Below are 17,921 nucleotides of genomic sequence, written 5' to 3'. Positions count from 1 at the left end.
GCGCTGAAGGTGCAATGCAACCTGGGAGACGTACCGATGGCAATTCGGTTGAGAAAGGCGTATGGTGGCACGCAGACGGCGTCGATACGACTTTCTTCGGACGCAGCTAACGAGCTGCTGAAGACTGGCCGAATCAAGGTTGGGTGGTCAGTGTGCCCGTTGAAAGCTATTCCTCGGGTATCTAAGAAAATGGAGAGATGCTACAAATGCATGGGCTTCGGTCACCAGGCGAGACACTGCAAAGGCCCTGACAGATCTGATCTGTGCAGGAAATGCGGAGAGAAGGGGCACGTTGCAAAAGACTGTACAAAGCAACCGAGGTGCATGCTCTGCAAAAAGGAGGACGGAAATGGCCATGTGACGGGAAGTTTCAGGTGCCCTGAGTTCAAGAAGGCGATGGTGGGCCAGCAATAATGAAGGTAACCCAAATAAATCTCAATCATTGTAACACAGCACAGCAACTGTTGTGGCAGTCAACAACGGAAACAAAGTGCGACGTTGCAATCATTGCAGAGCCATACCGAGTCCCTCTCGATAATGGTAACTGGGTGGCGGATAGAGCAGGAATGGCGGCCATACAAGTCATGGGCAGGTATCCCATACAACAAGTGGTGGCAAGCTCATATGAAGGTTTCGTGATCGCCAAAATCAATGGAATCTATGTATGTAGTTGCTACGCACCCCCGAGATGGACAATTGAGCAGTTCCATCAGATGCTAGATGGGCTCACCGAAGAGCTCATTGGACGGAGACCAGTCGTCATCGCAGGAGACTTCAATGCTTGGGCAGTGGATTGGGGGAGCAGATGTACCAACGCAAGAGGGTATAGCCTGCTGGAAGCTCTGGCAAAGTTGAACGTCAGTCTGGCCAACGAAGGAACCATCAGAACCTTCCGCAAAGATGGTAGGGAATCCATTATCGACGTCACTTTCTGCAGTACGTCGCTAATGGCAAATATGAACTGGACAGTGTGCGAGGAGTACACCCATAGTGACCATCAGGCGGACATTCAATAAGGATCTCTTCATCGAAGCTCTAAGGGTAGACAACAGCGTCCCGGGCCTAAGCGCGAACGAGTTGACCGAATCATTAGCAAGGGCATGTGACACAACTATGCCGAGAAAACTGGAGCCAACGAACAGGCGGCGTCCAGCCTACTGGTGGAACGAGGAAATTAGCACCCTCCGTGCTACTTGTCTTCTAGCCAGAAGGCGTGCTCAGAGAGCAAGAACAGAAGCAGACAGAGAGGAGCGCAGGGTGGTGTTCCGAGAGGCCAGGGCTGCACTGAAACGAAATATAAAGCTGAGCAAGTCAAATAGTTTCAAGGAGTTGTGCCGCGATGCCGATGCCAACCCCTGGGGCAACGCATACCGAGTTGCGATGGCGAAGATCAGAGGCCCAACGATGCCGGTTGAAATGTGTCACAACAAGCTGAAAGTCATCGTGGAGGGACTTTTCCCACAGCATGACCCAACGAACTGGCCACCTACACCATATGGCGAGGTAGATGAAGACAACGTTGAACAAGTCTCCAACGAGGAACTCATAGCAGCAGCGAAAGGGCTGAAAGCGAATAAAGCTCCCGGCCCGGATGGAATTCCCAACGTGGCGTTGAAGGCGGCGATCCAGACGTTTCCGGACATGTTCAGGATGGTGCTGCAGAAATGTCTGGACGAGGGTCAGTTCCCTGATAGGTGGAAGGTACAAAAGCTTGTGCTGTTGCCGAAGCCCGGAAAACCGCCGGGGGATCCTGCATCGTATAGGCCAATATGCTTGCTGGATACTGTAGGAAAGCTATTGGAGAGGATCATCCTCAACAGGCTGACGAAATGCACGGAGAGTGAACACGGATTGTCGGAGAGACAGTTTGGATTCCGGAAAGGAAGATCGACGGTGGATGCAATTCGGACAGTGATTGACAGAGCCGAGAAAGCTTCCAAACAGAAGCGGAGAGGAAATCGATACTGCGCCGTGATTACGATTGATGTGAAGAATGCATTCAATAGCGCCAGCTGGGAGGCCATCGCCAAGGCGCTCCATAGAATGAGGGTTCCAGACTACCTCTGCAGGATTCTAAGTAGTTACTTCCAGAACCGGGTCCTGGTCTACGTGACAGACACGGGGCAGAAATCGCTTAGAATCACGGCGGGGGTTCCCCAAGGCTCCATTCTAGGTCCCACGCTGTGGAACGGAATGTACAATGGCGTGCTGACGCTCAAGCTGCCCAAAGGAGTTGAGATCGTTGGCTTTGCGGACGATGTCGTCTTGACGGTAACCGGTGAGACGCTGGAAGAAGTGGAAATGTTGGCGGCCGAGGCGATAGATACGATTGGTAACTGGATGCAAGGAGCGAAGCTGCAGATAGCCCACCACAAAACAGAAGTGATGTTGGTCAGTAACTGCAAAGCAATGCAGCGGGCAGAAATTACCGTTGGAGAGCACACCATTGCTTCGAAGCGCATGCTAAAGTATCTGGGAGTGATGATCGACGACCGGCTAAACTTTAATAGCCACATCGAATATGCTTGCGAGAAGGCGACGAAGGTTATCAACGCAATAGCCAGAATCATGCCGAACAATTCTGGTCCAAGCAGCAGCAAGAGGCGTTTTCTGGCTAGTGTGTTCTCATCGATACTAAGGTACGGAGGTCCAGCCTGGATTGAAGCGCTGAAAACGAAGCAGAACCAAAGTAAATTGAGCAGTACGTTCCGGCTCATGGCTATGCGAGTCGTGAGTGCGTACAGAACCATTTCGATGGACGCAGTATGCGTTATCGCCGGTATGATCCCAATCGGCATCACCTTGGCGGAGGACTACGAGTGCTATATGACGAGAGAAACCAGAGGAGTACGAAAAATGGTGAGAACGGAGTCGATGGCTAAGTGGCAGCAGGAGTGGGATGCAGCAGAGAACGGTAGATGGACACACAAGCTAATACCGACTCTTTCGACCTGGGTGAACAGGAAGCATGGAGAAGTCAACTTCCAGTACCTGCATCGGTTCGGACACACAACGTCACCCTTCTGTCCGGAGTGTGGGAATGTGGAAGAATCACCAGAGCACGTGGTCTTCGAATGTCCTAGATTTGATGATGTGCGAGAGGATATGCTCGCCCTTAGCACGGAGAATATCGTCGAAGAAATGTGTCGAGAGGAGGGCACCTTTAACACCGTCAGCAGAGCAGTAACGCAGATCATGTCAGCGCTGCAGCGAAAATGGCGGGAAGACCAACTAGAAAGTAGTAACGTGCTCACACAAGTGCGAACTGAAAGCCGAAGCCGGGAGAACTCTCCGTCAGAGTAGGCTGTATCCACAACCAGGGATAACCGAGTAGAACGTGACGCTGGGAGCTAAATGGCTCACAAATTGGAGAGACGATCAGCGAACTGGAAGCGCCAATTAGCTGAGGTAAAGTGAGGTGCGTAATGCACGGCCCCCTCCGAAGTAATACGACAAGTGGTTCCGGGGGAAAAGGGCAAGGCGTCTAAGGAGGTTTTAGTGCGGTAAGAATCCCACACACCGTGTCACCGCGATTGTGCGCCCAGTCGTCAGCGGTGGCACGATGGCCTTTTTGAAGGTTTCCTCCTTGCCAAAAAAAAAAAAAAAAAAAAAAACACACAGACATGTTCCGATCTCGTCGAGCTGAGTCGAATGGTATATGATGGTTTTGATACGTTTTCCGTTAAATCCAGCGTGAAGGCCCATATTCACCGGATCTTATTCTGGCCATATCTCCGGAACCGGTTCACCGATTCCAAAACCGTTCAATAGCGTTCAATGAGACCCCAAGACCTATCATTTGGCGCCAAGTTTGTCCAAATCGGTTGAGCGGTTGCTGAGAAACGTGAGCGCATTCATTTCGTTACATACACACACACATACACACATACACACATACACACACACACACACACACACACGTATCCGAAGAGATGTTTTCAGAGCCTTAACCGTCGCCGATACTCTGCAAGGAAGAATCGACTGCGAAGCAATTCTGCAACAAGTGAACATTAATGTTCAACCTCGATCACTGCGCAACAGTCTTATGCTGAGACTTCCACTTCTTCGAACTAATTATAGCATAGGGAGCGCTATTTACGGCTTGCAGCTAGTGTTCAACCGAGTAGCGTCGATGTTCGATTTCCACTTGACACGGAATATGCTTCGCCGAAGATTCTCTGCCTTTTTTGCTGACCGAAGGCGCTTGATGCCCAACAGCTAAGCGTAAAATTTAAGACTTATAAATTTTTATTAACTTGACAATGCTTTCTTAGTTATTTTTGTTTGTAACTGTAGTAACTGTAGTATATGTATGTCGTCTGTATAATCTGTACTTTTTACAACACATCATTGGGACTATTTCTAGTCTGTTGATGCAACCATAACAAATAAACAAATAAACAAATATTTCTTCCAGCACTTCAATTTTACAAAATTATCGTTATCGTTAACATGATCTAAGACATTAATCACTAAGGTCTCATGATCGTTTATTTTCAAATCAGTATCCGTAACTGAACAAATAGAATCAAAATTGGAATAAACGTGGTCATTTAAAGTTCTACTGTGCCTGGAAATACGCGTATATTCATTTACCGTTTGCTTTAAATTAAAAAACTCAGCTAAACGCTTCATATGATTCGAATTATGGTTATCACGCCAATTAATATTAAAATCACCAGCCAATATATTTAATTTACTAAAATCAAGGCATGTCTCGAGCCAGTTCTCTAAAACTTCAACTTATAAGGATAACAGTGCCTAACATTCATTCCGTAGTACATCACAGTTAAGACTAATTTATGATAAAAAAAAAATATTGGAAAAAAATTCTAACAAGTGAAATTTCATAAAAACATATTGAAAGATTGTGTAATTTTAATGAACCTTAATAAACATGACTTCACCAAAAACTGTGCCAGAAAAAATTAAATTTTCTTTTGAATTTTAATCGAATTAAATATATTTGTATGATTGCTCTTCAAGTTCTTCATAGGTCAACCCTTGAAGCTTCTGTAGGGTATAGAAAGAATAATTTTCTGGTCAAAATTGTGAAATTATATTCGAGTTTCGTTACTGTGGCCAGCTTGCCCCCCTCTCCCCTATACCACCATTAGAGCCGGAAACTGACTTGTTTTGAAGTAATGAAATTGGGTTGTTAGCGGAATGCTTTAATAAAACAGCAAAATAGGGTTATCTTCCATTTAATTCCACTTAATTAATTTTGGTATCCATGACAGATACGTATTTCGACTACAATGTGCAGTCTTCATCAGTGCCATTCCCACTAAAGAACCTATCAAAATCTAACCCCCTTAAGTACTCATCCCCTAGGTATAAAAGTCAAGATCACAGGTATATAAATGAAACTACAATGTGTTGAATCGGAACCTACCTAACTAATTAAAACCAAAGATTTAAGTAAGCTAAAGGAGAAAAATCTATTCAACTCTCTAATAAGGAAAATCCCAAAGGCTTGGTAGCCATCATAATGAAGTAATGAAATTGGGTTGTTAGCGGAATGCTTTAATAAAATGGAAGATAACCTTTTTTTGCTGTTTTATTAAAGCATTCCGCTAACAACCCATTTTCATTACTTCATTATGATGGTTACCAAGCCTTTGGGATTTTCCTTATTAGAGAGTTGAATAGATTTTTCTCCTTTAGCTTACTTAAATCTTTGGTTTTTATTAGTTAGGTAGGTTCCGATTCAACACATTGTAGTTTCATTTTTATACCTATGATCTTGACTTTTTTACCTAGGGGATGAGTACTTAAGGGGGTTAGATTTTGATAAGTTCTTTAGTGGGAATGACACTGATGAAGACTGCACATTGTAGTCGAAATACGTATCTGTCATGGATACCAAAATTAATTAAGTGGAATTAAATGGAAGATAACCCTATTTTGCTGTTTTATTAAAGCATTCCGCTAACAACCCAATTTCATTACTTCATTATGATGGCTACCAAGCCTTTGGGATTTTCCTTATTAGAGAGTTGAATAGATTTTTCTCCTTTAGCTTACTTAAATCTTTGGTTTTAATTAGTTAGGTAGGTTCCGATTCAACACATTGTAGTTTCATTTATATACCTGTGATCTTGACTTTTATACCTAGGGGATGAGTACTTAAGGGGGTTAGATTTTGATAAGTTCTTTAGTGGGAATGGCACTGATGAAGACTGCACATTGTAGTCGAAATACGTATCTGTCATGGATACCAAAATACCTAGGGGATGAGTACTTAAGGGGGTTAGATTTTGATAAGTTCTTTAGTGGGAATGGCACTGATGAAGACTGCACATTGTAGTCGAAATACGTATCTGTCATGGATACCAAAATTAATTAAGTGGAATTAAATGGAAGATAACCCTATTTTGCTGTTTTATTAAAGCATTCCGCTAACAACCCAATTTCATTACTTCATTATGATGGCTACCAAGCCTTTGGGATTTTCCTTATTAGAGAGTTGAATAGATTTTTCTCCTTTAGCTTACTTAAATCTTTGGTTTTAATTAGTTAGGTAGGTTCCGATTCAACACATTGTAGTTTCATTTATATACCTGTGATCTTGACTTTTATACCTAGGGGATGAGTACTTAAGGGGGTTAGATTTTGATAAGTTCTTTAGTGGGAATGGCACTGATGAAGACTGCACATTGTAGTCGAAATACGTATCTGTCATGGATACCAAAATTAATTAAGTGGAATTAAATGGAAGATAACCCTATTTTGCTGTTTTATTAAAGCATTCCGCTAACAACCCAATTTCATTACTTCATTATGATGGCTACCAAGCCTTTGGGATTTTCCTTATTAGAGAGTTGAATAGATTTTTCTCCTTTAGCTTACTTAAATCTTTGGTTTTAATTAGTTAGGTAGGTTCCGATTCAACACAGTGTAGTTTCATTTATATACCTGTGATCTTGACTTTTATACCTAGGGGATGAGTACTTAAGGGGGTTAGATTTTGATAAGTTCTTTAGTGGGAATGGCACTGATGAAGACTGCACATTGTAGTCGAAATACGTATCTGTCATGGATACCAAAATTAATTAAGTGGAATTAAATGGAAGATAACCCTATTTTGCTGTTTTATTAAAGCATTCCGCTAACAACCCAATTTCATTACTTCATTATGATGGCTACCAAGCCTTTGGGATTTTCCTTATTAGAGAGTTGAATAGATTTTTCTCCTTTAGCTTACTTAAATCTTTGGTTTTAATTAGTTAGGTAGGTTCCGATTCAACACATTGTAGTTTCATTTATATACCTGTGATCTTGACTTTTATACCTAGGGGATGAGTACTTAAGGGGGTTAGATTTTGATAAGTTCTTTAGTGGGAATGGCACTGATGAAGACTGCACATTGTAGTCGAAATACGTATCTGTCATGGATACCAAAATTAATTAAGTGGAATTAAATGGAAGATAACCCTATTTTGCTGTTTTATTAAAGCATTCCGCTAACAACCCAATTTCATTACTTCATTATGATGGCTACCAAGCCTTTGGGATTTTCCTTATTAGAGAGTTGAATAGATTTTTCTCCTTTAGCTTACTTAAATCTTTGGTTTTAATTAGTTAGGTAGGTTCCGATTCAACACATTGTAGTTTCATTTATATACCTGTGATCTTGACTTTTATACCTAGGGGATGAGTACTTAAGGGGGTTAGATTTTGATAGGTTCTTTAGTGGGAATGGCACTGATGAAGACTGCACATTGTAGTCGAAATACGTATCTGTCATGGATACCAAAATTAATTAAGTGGAATTAAATGGAAGATAACCCTATTTTGCTGTTTTATTAAAGCATTCCGCTAACAACCCAATTTCATTACTTCATTATGATGGCTACCAAGCCTTTGGGATTTTCCTTATTAGAGAGTTGAATAGATTTTTCTCCTTTAGCTTACTTAAATCTTTGGTTTTAATTAGTTAGGTAGGTTCCGATTCAACACATTGTAGTTTCATTTATATACCTGTGATCTTGACTTTTATACCTAGGGGATGAGTACTTAAGGGGGTTAGATTTTGATAAGTTCTTTAGTGGGAATGGCACTGATGAAGACTGCACATTGTAGTCGAAATACGTATCTGTCATGGATACCAAAATTAATTAAGTGGAATTAAATGGAAGATAACCCTATTTTGCTGTTTTATTAAAGCATTCCGCTAACAACCCAATTTCATTACTTCATTATGATGGCTACCAAGCCTTTGGGATTTTCCTTATTAGAGAGTTGAATAGATTTTTCTCCTTTAGCTTACTTAAATCTTTGGTTTTAATTAGTTAGGTAGGTTCCGATTCAACACATTGTAGTTTCATTTATATACCTGTGATCTTGACTTTTATACCTAGGGGATGAGTACTTAAGGGGGTTAGATTTTGATAAGTTCTTTAGTGGGAATGGCACTGATGAAGACTGCACATTGTAGTCGAAATACGTATCTGTCATGGATACCAAAATTAATTAAGTGGAATTAAATGGAAGATAACCCTATTTTGCTGTTTTATTAAAGCATTCCGCTAACAACCCAATTTCATTACTTCATTATGATGGCTACCAAGCCTTTGGGATTTTCCTTATTAGAGAGTTGAATAGATTTTTCTCCTTTAGCTTACTTAAATCTTTGGTTTTAATTAGTTAGGTAGGTTCCGATTCAACACATTGTAGTTTCATTTATATACCTGTGATCTTGACTTTTATACCTAGGGGATGAGTACTTAAGGGGGTTAGATTTTGATAAGTTCTTTGGTGGGAATGGCACTGATGAAGACTGCACATTGTAGTCGAAATACGTATCTGTCATGGATACCAAAATTAATTAAGTGGAATTAAATGGAAGATAACCCTATTTTGCTGTTTTATATGACTTGTTTTGTTAGCTATACAATCTGAATGCAATGTACAAACCAAATTCCACTCACCTTCAAAACCTTGACAACCTCGGGCGGGAACTGCATCAGCGCCGTGCTTGAGATGCGTCGGTAGATCCGATCGACGAAGATGCCCGCCCGGATCGCGTGGGCCACCGAGCGGAACTTGGGCTTCTCGTCGGACCGCTTCCGAGTGGTACCGAGCTGGCGGGTGAAAGTCGACGCCAACCATTCCCGCACCTCCGGGGGAACGGCATCCGGTTGCACCTCCGATAGCTCATCGTCTTCGTCAGCTAGACGCCTGTTCAGTAGAACGAATGGCAGTCACAACGGACGGAAACCACCGAGATGGAGGGGGAAAGAGAAAAGATAGAAAAGTTTGAATTAGTAACACGGTTCCGATCGCTCAGGCCAAGGAGCGGCGAGGGGATGCAGGAACGGGATTTAAAATTAAATTAAAATGAAACGGTTGTGACAATAACTCGGTGTGGATATAAATCGGAACATAACAAAAAAGTTAGAGTGGAGGATAACTTTTCCGAGGGGAGTGTTTTTAATTAAGTTTTTCGAGTGAAATAAAACAAAAAATGCATTCAAACTACTCGCTACTCGCAGAGCGCGGCTGAGGTCAGTCACTTTTCGCTTGTGTACGTGTTAGTTCATTCTCGATTGCACAAACTTTTAGTTTTTGTTTTTACAGTATATTATATTAGCTTTAATGGGGAAAAGCAAGAAAAGAGTTTTAGTGGCGCTTAATCTAGTGGAAAGCGTTTTCCGATTATTCGTGTGTGGTTAATTTCTTGTAGTGATATCGTAAAAAGATGGAAGGATTTGAAGTGTTGAACGGTATGAACTATAGCGAGGGTGACGAACTATAACAAGGAGATAGGGATGTGATAAAGTAAAGGGTTATCTTTTACCTAGCGTGCCAAAGTGCAATTTGTTTGATTTGAAAACTACTGAAGCACCGGTGCTGTTTTTTTTTTGCTTTTGTCTATCTATTCCAAGCTCTACGTTTGCTCTCTTCCGGTAGGTATTAAGTGCTTACATATCGTTGCTACAGGAACGAGTTTAATTTGCTAACAGTTGCATTATTGTCTAACGAACTTTTTGAATCCTATGTATACATACAATCCACGCACTTTCTGAATGGTGTACGCATACCGTATTTGGGATTGTAAGTGGAAAGCTAACGTAACTTAATGATAAAAGCACGTGGTAGTTGAACTCTGAGCAGCCAAAAGTTGAGTCAATTTTCTACACGCCATCCACCATCGGACTAATTGTGTGAACTTTATCCAATAACAGTCCTTTTCCCAATCCAACCGCCAACCCTGGAAAAGTTCAACCGAGTTTATCGTTGTTTGATGTTTGTTTAGTTGCCACCGTTTTCATTGTCTTTTATTGAAGGTGCGATGTAATTAGGGAACCGAAATCGTGCGTAACTTCCAGCATTTCCAAACTCTTAAATACGACCCCTCGGCTGGGTGCTGGTTTTTATCACCACTTGCTTCCACTATCGGACCAATAAAATAAAGCGTTATTTGGACATAAAACAGTTGAATTCCCATTTCGACAGCAGGAGAACATCAAAGGAAAACTATTATTCCGTTATCTATGCGTGGCGGGAATCGGAACCGAATGCATCCAGTGCGAATGTTTGTCACACCCGGTTTAAATTGGAGGAGCATCTGAGTGGAAAACGAGCAATGCAACACCGATGGAAGCGGAATCGAGTAACATTTTCCAATCATGTAATTCGCGTAATAATTTCCGCTTCGACGCGGATTCCTGTTTGTGTGGCGGAAAGTGTCACTCAATTGCGTTCATCCGTGTTTACAGATGTAATGCTTTTGTTGGCCTATTTCGTTTGATTTCAGTATGGCTCTAGGTGAGGGGAGCACGTGGCCAAACATTTACAGGGTGAATCAATATGAGATAAAATTACTCAGGAGCATAAGCACGAGAGCCTTTGTAGGGTTGCATTTATCTAGTTAGTTATTCAATATTGTATTCACTTTCCCTATTTATTTTCACTATCACATGAAAAACCATAACAGATACGTAATTCATTTACTTCTTGCAAACTTCTCCAGTTTCTGAGTCTATCACTAGACACTGAAGACGTTTGCAAGTAGTAAACGAAATACGTATCTATTATAGTTTTTTTTAAAGTGATAGTCAAAGTAAATAGTGAAAGTGGATAGTGGAAGTGAAAGTGTTACAATAGTAGTACAATTTAAAAGAAAAACAACGTAATAAGGTATACAGATCCAGTGAATTTTTTTTACAAAGAATCAACTAACGAATGGGGATTGGAATTTGCAATCCATTATCAGTGTTAGAACTCCGGTGAATCAGCACTTTCAAGATCAACAACGGTGCCGGTCACGTCCTTACGGTTATCGGGGAGGGGAATGATTGTTTGACATCCGTTAGTATGCCTCTGCATCTCCACATCTGTCACGAGAAGGATGTTTTTCTTAGTGGGAAGGGTTAATTAGATTTGCATTCACTTTGGAAAGTGATGGGATCCTTTAAAGCCTAAATCGATACATCAGAATCAGTATATATAACCGTTGCAGGGCTGGTAGCGAGTCACTTTTTAGTGACTTGGTCACTTTTTTCAAGCAAGTCACTAAAAAGTTTCCTTTTTTAAGGCCAAGTCACTAAAGTCACTGTTTTTTGTAATCAGTCACTATTTTAAACTTTTTTTATCGTGAATTTATTTCACGATTGATTATTCTTCTTGCAGTGTGTAGGATGGCCTACATTTTGTTCTAATTTTTGAATAATTCGAAGTTGACGACCTTGTATAGAGTTTTTTTTTACGTTTAATCATCTTTCTCTATCTACAGGGTGTCCACTCATTTGGCTAAATAAAGTTCTTTACGTTTTCCAGGTTTTCCATAACTTTAGCGGATAATTTCCAGGTTTATAATAAGAGAGCTATTTATGAAATGCGTTAAAAATATGATTTTTTTTTTGTAAAACAACAACAACAATTAATGCAAACATTTTAAAGTCATGACAATCAGTTTTAAAGAAACAGCTTTACTTCATTTTAGTAAGTCTAAGATCACAATATTAAGAAGTTTCGTACTAGCAAAATTGTGGAAACTTTTAACAAGTTCTCTTTATCTCAGAAAAACTAGATCTAGAGATCTTTGGGGAATTCCAGAGATCTTAAGCAGAAGTCCCCGAAATTGTAGCCCAGATTATTGGATTGGTTTAAAAATATACAAGCGTGAGCATGATGTGCTGACATAAAATCGAGAACCCTTAAGATGTTCCGAGAGATTCAGTACAGAGACCTTCAGAATATTTATGAAAACTTCAGAAATATTTCAGGAACATCACAGAAATCCAGAAAATTCCATGGAAGTTTAAAGGTTTTCACGCGAATACCATTTATTTTAAAGCAGAACCGAGATCTTCATTAGAATTGAGAGCTTTAGGGAAGCTCCGAGAACATCAAGACAGATCATAAAATTAAGGTGTTTCGCTGTGAGATCCTTATTCTAGTAATCACTTCGAAACTTCAAGTGCACAAATATCAGCTTCCAGGACACGTGGCACAATTAAACTGGTACTCTACGTTCGCTGCACTGCAGCATACATAAAGTAGCAATTTCAGGTGAAATGAGGCACTAATCTGAGATTTGTGTGATTGAAAATTCGAAGTGGAAGTGCATGTATAGTCCTCGTGGCGGCGATTTATGGACTCTACAAGGAATCACCTTAAAGGGCAGTTAAAAAGATTTCAAGGAAATTGCAGAAACTTTAAAAGAATTTCCGGAAACTTCGGATTACTCAAAGAAAATTTCTGGAACGCAATAAAAATTATATGAACATCCGGATAATGTTGATAATTAAGAGAGTTGATAAGAGAACATCAACGAAGTTCCATTAATTAAAAAAATTCTATAACTTTTAGCAAGCACCGATATTTTCAAGAAAATCCAGAGAACTTCTAAGAAATTTAGATATTTTTAGATTGTTTCGTTATCTTCAGTGAAGGGCCGAGTACTTCGAGGTCGATCAGATAACATCACAAATATCCCATTAATTTAAGGAAATTTGCTGCTACTTACAAAGAGTTCCTTGGAATTACGGGATATTCCGAGAGTTCTATGGTTGATCTGAAAACTTTAGAAGATTCAAGGAATTATAAATATATATATATATATTTATATATATATCAGAAAATTTAAGAGAAAGTTCAGTGAGCGTTTATAAACTTTATAAAACTTAAGAAAAATTGTATGACTTAAAGGCAGTTCTATCAATTCCAGTTAAATTGCGGGTTCTTAAAAAAATTTATATTCAGGGCAGTCTAGAGAATTTTAAGGAAATTAAGAAATATTTTGGGCAGTTTTAAAAACAACAGGAAACTCAAGACTATTGAAGACCATGAATTAGTTTCGAAAATCGACAAATATTGAGAACTTCAGTGAAATTCTTAAAACTATATTATTTCGTTGCGGGAGCTTAAATAAGTTCCTGAAATTTCAGAACAACTTCGAAAACTTCACAAAAGTACAGAGATCTTCAAAAACATTTCGAGAACTTCATAATAGTCTATGGAACTTAAGGGAAGATCCGAGAACTTCAGGAACTTATATGGACATTTCGGGAGCATTTCAAATAAGTTTAGTAAAGCTCAAAAACAAGGGGAATTTCAGGGGAGTTCAGTTCCATTAGTTTCACTTAATTAGCGGAAAATTTCGAGAAGTTCCCAGATTTTCAGAGAACTTTGGAGTTGCTAAGAAAATTATTGAGGTTTTCACATAAGTTTAGAGTTCACAGAAGCGTAAACATTTTTAGAAAAGTTCAATTAAATTCAGGATAGTACAACAAGCTTCATGAGAACTGCAAACACTTTAGAGATGTTTCAAGAACTTCAAGAAAGATATTGATCTCGCTAAAAATCTCAACAAAAAAAAACTTCAAGAAAGAACAGATATCCTCAGAGCAGAGATATTCCAAAGCAGCGACATTATATAAATTTTAAAAAAAGTTTCGAGAAATTCAGTGAATTGTTAAAGCTTTAGAGAAGATTCATGATCGTTAGGAAAATTGTGGAAAATTTAGGAAGTCCGAAAAAGTTTAGAGAACTTAAAAACAATGATGAGAAGTATTGCGAACATCAGGCTAGTTTCTCAAACTACAAAAAAACTTCAAGACAGTTTCATTAACTTCAGGAATATTTGGGGAACTTTCAAGTTGTTCTGAAGACCTCAGAGTTGTCCATTACATATTCAACGGAGTTTTCTCATGAAAATTCGCTTGGAGTTCTCCTCATCATTAGCTCGTATTCTACCGAAACTCTCATGGTATTATTTCAGAAATTCACTGAACGCTTCTCTCAATTCTCTAAAAAATATCACAAGAATATCAGTTTAATTTTCCTAGGAATTGCCTTGAATTTCTCTTCTGTAAGAAATCCTATGGAAATATTCTAAGAATTTTCAATGAATGCATTTCAGATTTTTTTTAAATGTCACTCCTTCCCTTGGAATTCTACTCACATTGAAAGCCTCCTTAGAATTCATTTTCATTTCTCCTCACAAATTCCTTAGATTTCTCCCCTTTAATTTGATGGGCAATCTCTCCTGGAATTATTTTCCGAATTTCTTTGAAGATCTCCCTGGAGTTATTCTCAGATTTAACTATAATCCTCCTTTTAGCATCCCCTTCACCCCCTAAGTATTCACCATAACATTACGAGGACTTATGCTTCGATTTTAAATGTGTGAATGGAAATAACTAGGAACATATAATCTTTTTATTTTAAAATGCATTCTTTTCTTAGGAATATCCTTAGTAAAAAAATATTAAATTACCTGAGTACTGAGGAGATTCCCTGAGACTTCCAGGTACTTTCAGGAGAAATTAAATTCCCTGAGACTTCCAGGTATTTTCAAGAGAAATCAAATTCTCTGAGAATTCCCGTTTTTTCAGGTTTTTCCAAGTAGTAGACACTTGGAGGTTTAGTCATACACTTTCTATTGAATTTTTCATTCTAAAGGTTCCTATCGTACGCATTTAAATGTTTATGAGATTCAAATTGAATAAATCTAAAAAATCAAACATTTATTTAGATGGCATTGATGGATACAGAACGACTTATTTTCTTCCCTTAGGTCACTTTTTAGTCACTTTTTTACAACTATAAGTCACTAGTTGGTCACTTATTTCTTCCATATGGTCACTAAAAGCATTGATCGCTACCAGCCCTGCCGTTGATTTCTCGCTAATAAAAGCTCACTCCTCGAAATTAGCTGTGCTAGCTGGTGAGGAAATATTCCTCTATCTGTTAGTGTCATGGACATTTTCATGTGTGAGCTTTTATTTGCGAGAAATCGACGGCTAAAGTCATTGTTTACAAAAGCAATTACGCACCATTAAAATGTTGACACATATATTCTGTTTCACCTGCAATCGCTTACGGTGCCAAACTGGAGCGCTCACGAATCATTAAATCGCTGATTGTGACTCTCTGAAAGTGAAATTAACAGATTTGATGTCTCAAACACATACTTTTCAAGCTCATCTTGTAACTTACAAGTAAGAAATATCATTATAGCATCCAATTTCGAAAAAAAAAGGTTTTCTATAGCGACGTGAGTCGAAGCAATCCTGAGCCTAATATACAAATACAAACAAAATATGGTTGAACCGAAGACTACAAATCAGGAAGACTGGCAACTGTTCCCTTCTCCCATACAAATGTCAAACGTCACTGATAACAGCGCCTCTGTCAATCAAAGGTGGAACTTTGAAGCACAAGTGTTAGTGAGACTGCTCATAAACAGCGACTGTGTGTGTGACCTAATGTCACCGAAACGAATAATCATAACACGGTACTCGTTGTTGTTTTTGTTTTGCTCTAGCTAATCCCAGCAAGCCGGTGGTTTTCCAACTCCAAACCGAAAAACTTGTCATGGTGGATCAAGTAGAGGATTGAAACTCGGATCGATACCTAGTGAAAGTAACTTTTACTAGTGAACGAGGAACCGAAATATTGTTTATTTTGCCTGTTGGAAGCAATCAATAATAAACAATTGGAAGCTTCCACCTCCATTTAGTGAACTACCGTCATCCGGAAGCTGCTGAAAATTCAAGGATTGAAAAAGAAGAAAGATCCGATACCTACATCACGATCCAACGGAAGGCGTAGCAGGATCTAATGTTGGAGAAAATGAAAATAAAAGGTTGAAGGACTACAATCCCAAACGGTACGTATTGATAAAGAATATTGTTTGTGCAAACGTCCACTACCTGTGTTCCTACCCTACCAGCTGTGTGTTGTATTGTATCCCTATACACTATCAATAAATAGAGTACCCAACAAACAATTTGAGCTGATTCAAAGCTGAATAAGCCATTTATTACCTGAAGAAGCACATTTTTGCCTGAATAAGCTCTTATTATACATGTAATGTTTGTTGGGTAGTATCTCGAATACCTCCGCCATGGCAGGACGGTCAAGCAAACTGTGTCTTTTATTCATACATCCGTAAACACAACGTAGGAAAAGTTCTGCCCGTGCGCGATCAAATATATTTCTATTTTAGATGTTGTCAGAACATGAAATCACCGGATAGTGAACCTCTGTATGTTTTAACAATTCTTGGAATCGACCGACCTCTTCCAGAGAATGATAACAACAGTGTCGGATTGGCCAGTGACATTCAAATGGTCAGCGAGTACTGTGCCAAGTTGCCGAGCATGCATTTTACTAATGCACCATACGAATGCCCATAAATGCATCACTAAAGGGCTTAGGAAAAGTGGAAGATAATTCTGAGATAGCAAATTAAAGATCGAGGAAGGCCCCACCATCATTGTGAATTACAGTTTCAATTTCCAAAACAATTTTACTTAAGCATCTGTTCAATATCAGCTGGAATTTTACTCGTTGTCAGCATATAGCAAAGAAAAAAACAACGTTTCACTTTTTATGGCAATCATAACAAAAAAAACAATAATTGACAGCTATTTATTTCTACCTATGTACGTGAATGCACTCGTGAATTAACACACACCATCATACACAGGTTCCACTTTTGCTCAGAAGAGGCAGAGTTGTCAGTCTTCTTTATTTGTAGTCTTCGGTTGAACCCATGATCTTCTGCTTAGTAAGCAAAAAACGGGCGTCAATAGGTTACCGAGCCCCTTACACTACAGAAAACTACTGCACCCGACGATATTTTTAACCCTTGCGTGAAGAATTTTATGCATTTTTCAACACCGTGTTATGCAAGTGGGAGCTACCCCAGGACGCACATAATGGTTAAGCTCGGTGACATAAAGCTATCCACATTAAATTACATTCCCGGAAGGAGTCAACTATGTTTTCGAGCTCGATCCGAAAACATAGTCGACTTCTTCCAGGAATGTCATTTAATTTAAATAGCTTGATGTCACCGGGCTTCACCGGGCGTGACGGAGTAGAAGCAACCGGTGGAAACTAACGGTTTTAAATTGGCTCACTACTTGACTAGCTTATTGGTCCCAAGCAAATCGATTTACATACCCCATTCTAGTCGAAATTCTAGTACTACACTATGTTTGTTTTGATTCGCTATGAAAGATTGACAGATAAAATTAGGGGTTCGTGGATTTTCCTATGTTTTTTGGGACCGAAGAGAGCTGAGCCAAAAAGTTGAGCACTTTTCTTCGGGACCTTCTGGTATTAGATTTACCTCTCTGGTAGAAGGGTACCCAGCACCCATTTAAATAATACCAACAATCAATACGAAACTAACGCTTTTAAATTGGCTCACTACTTGACTAGCCTATTGGTCTCAAGCAAACGATTAACGTATCCCATTCTAGTTGAAATTCTAGTACTACGCAATGTTTGTTTTGATTCGTTTGGAAAGTTTGACAGATAAAATGAGGGGTTATTGGTTTTTCCTATGTTTCGAGGGGTGAATCGATTAGCTTGGGACCGAAGAGAGTACCAGAGCTGAGCCAAAAAGTTGAGCACATTATTTCGGGACCTTCTAGTCTTAGAGTTACCTCTATGAT

General features: G+C 39.5%; 1 protein-coding gene across 7 annotated transcripts in view; it reads right to left on the bottom strand.

Annotated features, from left to right (window-relative positions):
• The window catches only part of LOC135709868 (dual specificity calcium/calmodulin-dependent 3',5'-cyclic nucleotide phosphodiesterase 1-like), a 714,199-nt gene that overhangs the window by 36,608 nt on the left and 659,670 nt on the right, over nucleotides 1-17,921 (bottom strand). For all 7 annotated transcript variants that reach the window (XM_065232299.1, XM_065232301.1, XM_065232294.1 and 4 more), the window contains one exon: nucleotides 8,934-9,183. In XM_065232299.1, the coding sequence (XP_065088371.1) occupies nucleotides 8,934-9,183 (250 nt within the window). The remainder of the gene's footprint in view (nucleotides 1-8,933; nucleotides 9,184-17,921) is intronic.

This window comes from Ochlerotatus camptorhynchus, unplaced genomic scaffold (genome assembly GCF_037179485.1).
Source record: "Ochlerotatus camptorhynchus isolate MF236.1 unplaced genomic scaffold, CSIRO-AGI_Acam_v1.1 ptg000367l, whole genome shotgun sequence".
In the NCBI taxonomy this organism is placed as follows: domain Eukaryota; kingdom Metazoa; phylum Arthropoda; class Insecta; order Diptera; family Culicidae; genus Ochlerotatus; species Ochlerotatus camptorhynchus.
This window is presented reverse-complemented; position numbering and strand designations above follow the sequence as displayed.